Source organism: Calidris pugnax, unplaced genomic scaffold (assembly GCF_001431845.1).
Source record: "Calidris pugnax isolate Ruff unplaced genomic scaffold, ASM143184v1 scaffold11, whole genome shotgun sequence".
Classification (NCBI taxonomy): Eukaryota; Metazoa; Chordata; class Aves; order Charadriiformes; family Scolopacidae; genus Calidris; species Calidris pugnax.
In genome coordinates, this window is record NW_015090803.1 from 10,249,522 (window position 1) to 10,255,186 (window position 5,665).

General features: G+C 48.5%; 1 protein-coding gene across 2 annotated transcripts in view; it reads left to right on the plus strand.

The window, feature by feature from the left end:
- The window catches only part of HOXA10 (homeobox A10), a 25,960-nt gene extending 21,231 nt beyond the window's left edge, over positions 1-4,729 (plus strand). For both annotated transcript variants that reach the window (XM_014937794.1, XM_014937793.1), the window contains exons 3-4: positions 791-1,763; positions 3,215-4,729. In XM_014937794.1, the coding sequence (XP_014793280.1) occupies positions 932-1,763; positions 3,215-3,489 (1,107 nt within the window). In that variant the 5' untranslated portion in view covers positions 791-931 and the 3' untranslated portion in view covers positions 3,490-4,729. The remainder of the gene's footprint in view (positions 1-790; positions 1,764-3,214) is intronic.
- The last annotated feature ends 936 nt before the right edge of the window (positions 4,730-5,665 follow it).

Below are 5,665 nucleotides of genomic sequence, written 5' to 3' on the forward strand. Positions count from 1 at the left end.
ATATAAACACATCAATAAACAGGGTGCGCAGCATCCTGCGAGGATCCATTTGAACTGCTCGCGTCTGGATTCTTTCTGTGGCATATGTCTGGCTTTATATTTTAAATGGTAATCAGAGCTCGGGAAGAATCCAGCGTTAACTAAAGCATCAGGAGCTGCAACCGCACAATCAATCCTCCCAGAGTGGCATTGCTCCCTAAGAGATCCTTCAGCGCAGCAGCGAGCATTTTATCTCCAAGAAATTGAAGCCCAGCCCGGCGTTGGTGTTAGGCTGGAAGCAGCCCCCTTCCTCAGTAGTTTAACGCCGAGAGGCACCAGGCCCCTTTACGGTTTCCAATGATCCGTGATAAACAATAACACATCTTTTATTTCTTAAAAAACCGAGACAATCAAATAAAACGAGCAGAGCCCGAGCATAAAACACCGGGCGAGCCGTGGCTTTATTAATTTCGTGAGACACATAAGCTGCGCGGGGAGGTGAGCAGGCACCGCTGCCGGAAAGCCCAACCGCGGGGAGAGAGAGGTGATAGTAAAAGCTTCATCTGGACACTGCTTCAGCCTAGGTATAATAAACATCAGGACCGCCGGGCTATTTTATAGCGGTGCGTGTGATAAGAGGGGAGCAAAACTTGGAGCCAGGACCGGCAAAGCCCTCTCCTTCCCCTTCCCCTTCCCGGGAGCGCGGCTCCCGCCCAGGCGCAGCCACTCGCCCATGTGGGGCGAAGCGTGCGCGCCTGTGTGTATGGAAATCCATATTACACATTAATATACATCTATCTCCCAAATTCAGAGGTCGACCTGAGAGCAGCTCGGTGCATACGAAACCAGACGGGGAGGGGTTGCTGGGGAGGCCCCGGGCTTCCATTGGCTGCAAGCGTCTGCCGTGGTGCGGGGGTATCTCTAATCATATTCAGCATGTTTTGCACAAGAAATGTCAGCCAGAAAGGGCTATCTGCTCCCTTCGCCAAATTATTCCACAACAATGTCATGCTCCGAGAGCCCGGCTGCAAACTCTTTTTTGGTAGACTCCTTGATCAGCTCGGGCAGAGGAGAAGCGGCGGGAGCGGGAGGCGGAGGAGGAGGAGGAGGAGGCGGCTACTACCCCAACAGTGGTATCTACCTGCCACAAGCGTCCGATCTGTCCTACGGGCTGCAAAGCTGCGGACTTTTCCCCGTTTTGGGCAAACGCAATGAAGGTACTTCTCCAAGCATGGTCCCCGGCTCGCACCCCTACGTGTCAGGGATGGAAGTGTGGCTAGACCCCCCCCGGTCCTGTCGCATGGAAGAGCCGGAGAGCCAGCAGGCCACCTCGTGCTCCTTCGCTCCAAGCATTAAGGAGGAGAGCTCCTACTGCCTCTATGACTCAGAGAAATGCCCCAAAGGCTCGGCCTCCACAGACCTCGCTCCCTTCCCGCGTCTGAGCGGCGAGGCCAGCCCGGCCGGCGGCGGCGGCGGCGGTGGCGGGGTCCCGGTCCCGGGCTACTTCCGCCTCTCCCAGGCTTATGGCACCTCCAAGAACTACGGCGCAGGGTCGGCCGGGGCTGCCCCCTTCCCTCCGCAGCCCCCCGGCCGTTTCCAGACGCCTCCATCTTTGCCTCCCGTCCCGGACGGCGGGAGGAAGGAGGACGAGGAGCGCTCCCCCAGCCCCTTGGCGTGTGTCTCCCAGAGGGAGGACGAGACTCAGGCTTCATCTTCCACCGCAGAGGAGCTCTCTCCGGCTCCGTCGGAGAGCAGCAAAGCCTCTCCCGAGAAAGACCCCGTAGGTAAGCGAATGATGATGCTGATGGTGGTGGCGATGATTTTTAAAAAAAATTTTTAAAAAAAGGAGGAAAATAATAAAAAAAAAAAGCGGTTGAGGATCGTAGTGGCATCGCGATGCGAAAGGAAGATCCCAGCTGCCCCGCGGGGCTGCCAAGAAGCGCTGCTCAGACTGACCTTCTGAACTTTGTAATATTCGGGCATGGGGTTGCCGTAAAAATTAATGTCCGTCCTATAGTTTAAAACCCTTAGAGCCTCCGCTCCGGGCAACTTTAGCCTGCATGCTGCTTAAACATATAGAAAAACAAGATCAATCTTTCCCCTGTGATGTGAAGGTGCCTACCAGATAACAGAGATGTTTGTAAAGCATCCAAAATAAGCAATAGGCAGTGCCAATAAATAAACCTATTAACGCGGTAAGTTATATTTTACGATCCAGAATGCTTTTCGGAATAACAGCCGCGCTGAAATGTGCCATCTATGAACTGCTATCAAATTAGACTGATGAATGCACCGCGAATATCCTTCAGCGTCTACACTAGATAACAGGGTTGTTATTTATTCATTTGCTTATTTATTTCCCTTTCGGGTCCCCATGGCAAAAAAAAAAAAAAGAAAAAAACCTCCCCTTCCCTGGGCGGGAGACTTTTCAGGCGCTTCTCTTCGGCCGCATTTCAGACGCCCTATAATTCCTTCAGGCGCCCCGTTGGAAAATAATAAGGTCAAAACAAAACAAAAAAAAAAAAAAAAAAGAAAGCGGAAAACTACTAGAAAGCCAACCCCAAACCACGAACCACTCCGAGCCATCGAAGGATTGGTGTTATCTCTTTCCCAGCCGGTTCTACTGATAGGAATAAACACCCTGCGATGGGGGATTTTTAATAGGTTTATGTGGTTTTTGTTTTCTCCCCCAAAATGGTTGGAAAAGAGAGGGCCGGGGCGAGGCTCCCCGGGAAGGCAGGAGCTGGAGGCAGGGAGGCTCCGGCTTCCCAGATCACCTTGTTTTCCGCCTCCAGAGCACACTGGCAAAGTTTAGATCCGCAGGCCTTGTTTTTTGGGAAGCAGGTGCCTGGGGGGGGTGAAAACAGACCCCAGGCCATTCACCAAGCCCTCCCTCAGTAACAGTGGGCTTGGAGCAGCCGAGGGGACGAAGGGCTTTGGGGGGTCGAAGATGAGCTGCCCAGAGGGGCACCCAGCCCCGCAGGAGGCTCTTCGGACCTTTTGGAGCAGAGGTAGATTTTACCGGGCGAATCCAGGACGTTTGGGAAACCTCTTTGAAGCTCTCTGGTTCCCACCAGGACACCCCCCATCCCAATTCCCCGCAGCTGGCGGAGCGAGAACCCCCGCACACACACACACACACGCAGATGCTCCATCCACCCTCTCCCCCCAACCCCAGCTCTTTGCCTCCTCCTACCCCGCTGGTAACGTCCCTTTTTTACTTTCTCAAAACTAGGCAATTCAAAAGGAGAAAATGCAGCAAACTGGCTCACGGCAAAAAGTGGCAGAAAGAAACGGTGCCCTTATACCAAGCATCAAACTCTCGAGCTGGAAAAGGAGTTTCTGTTCAATATGTACCTGACTCGTGAGCGTCGCCTAGAGATCAGCCGCACAGTCCACCTCACAGACAGACAAGTCAAAATCTGGTTTCAGAACCGCAGAATGAAACTGAAGAAAATGAACAGAGAGAATAGGATTCGGGAGCTCACAGCCAACTTTAATTTCTCTTGATGAACCTATAAACACATCTTTATGGTTTAAAGAGCCAGTATCATTTTCCTAGGCTGTAGTCATCCGCACCTGTATGGATTAACGATTTTTTTTTTTTTTTTAGGCGTTCTCAATATGTCCTTAACCTCTTAAGAGCCGCTTTGGGGTGGGGGGTGGAGGGGCGGACTAAAGCCACGCTAATGCACAAAATGCCGTGCGTGAACCTTCCCGCTTCTTTCAGCCTTCCCCGGGGCCGGTTTATTCCTTTAAGCTTTGAAACACAGAAATACCATTTCAGGAGCTGCAAATATCTTTCCCCTCATATCTCTCTCTGAAAAGTAAACAAGCTCGGTTAAAGACGCATTCTTCTAAATTATAAGCGGTGTAACTTGGACTGTACATAGCTGCAGAATGAAGAATTTAAGCCTCGCCATATTTCTATATATTGGGAGCTTTCCCCCCCCTCCGTTTTCCTTTTCTCCCCCCTCCCCCCTTTTTCCTTCGAAAAGCAGGATTTACAATAATGAAATGCAGGCATCCTTTAAAAGGGCTTCATGGGAACGGGTGTTAAGAGCGATTTTTTTTTTCTGCTTTACCTTAAAAGTCAATATTACAGCTTTAAAATTGGCCAGGAAAATGAATTCTCTTCTCTTTAAAGGTATAAAACAGTTCGTGTTGCTCATGGACTAAATTATGACACTTACCTCTGAATTTCTCTCGCTCTTTATGGTTGTAGATATTTACTTAATGTAGTTTTGCTTAAATATGTGGAATTAGTGATTTTTTTTTTTCTATAAATAACGTTACCGTTGGTAACGCATGACAAGCACACATAAATTCCCCCTTGAGAAGAAAGTAGTCACTTTTTCCTCACTAATTTCACTGAAAATAATATATCCTGAACATCAGAAGGACTTTCTGAGCCAGAGTCTGAGATTGCGAGGGAGAATATGTTCGTCTTCCTTTATACTGTGAAGTTACATGCATTAAAGGGTCAAACATATAGGTGAAAAAAATTTAAAAAGAGAAAAAAAAAGGGGAAAAACTATAAATACAGATATGTATAAATGTCTATTATTATTAAAATGCCGGTACTGTTTTAAGCAAATGCATTCTATCGTTATTATAAATGTTAGTTCTAGCTATATCTAGTTCTTACCTTAAATCGGAATAAATTAATATTGTAATGCTGCTGTGCGTGAAAAAGACGATGTTTATGTTCTCATAGAAGAATAAAAAACCGTGGAATGAATCCTTTTAATTTTACCTCTTTTTGTGACTGTTTATCCTCAGGTTCTACTTTATGTCTTCGAGAACTTTTACAACAGGAATAGTTGCCTAAACCCCCTGCAATTACTTTAGGAATCTATTTAAATATTACCTAGACGGTCGTAATTTGTCTGGGCCATATAGCGATGGTGCTCTAAGGTTTGTCGGCTTTTGTTCAGTTTTATGACTTGCTAGTATATCTGGATTGTTGCTGTCTTGAACGAGTGGTTTCAGTTGACTGAGGAGCTGCATAGACTGAGGAAGCAAATTACTATTTCTTGAGGGTAGGGAAACGAGATATATATGTATATATATTGTTATTTTTTTTTTTAACCGAACACCTCCAAGTGTGCGGAGATCTTTAACTCCAGCGGACGCTGACAAAATTCTAGCTTTATCTCAGGGCTGAGAAGAAATCGTAAAGGTGAGCGCATGGGGAGGGAGAGGGGGGGGACACCCCAGCCTGGGAGTGGGGGGACACCCCAGCCTGGCCTCCCTGCCAGCGGGCCCCTCCAGACAAGGCTGCTCCCTACCTGGCTGCATGTGGAAGAGCTTACTTCACCCAGGCTGATTCTTTTTTTCTTTCTCTTTATTTTTTTCTTTATTTTCTCTCTTTTTTTTTTTTTTGTTTTTTGTTGCATCCCCCCATTCTTGCTGCATGCTTAGCTAATAAGAGCCTTGCACAAAAGGAAGGTAAAAGGAGGGTTGGGAGAAGAGGGACGGTTCATGCTTCCTTGCAGGGTATGTGTCTGCCGGGAGGGAGGCGGGGGGGGGACGGACAGACAGACAGACTTTGAACCCGGGCTTCCTGGGAGCCGTTAGCTTTTCATGATGTAACATTGTCGTGCACGGCCTTTTTCTTCCCGATTGCATCTGCATGGAGAGGGGAGAGCTGCCGGGGGGTGGGTGGGTGAAGGGGGGTGGGGGT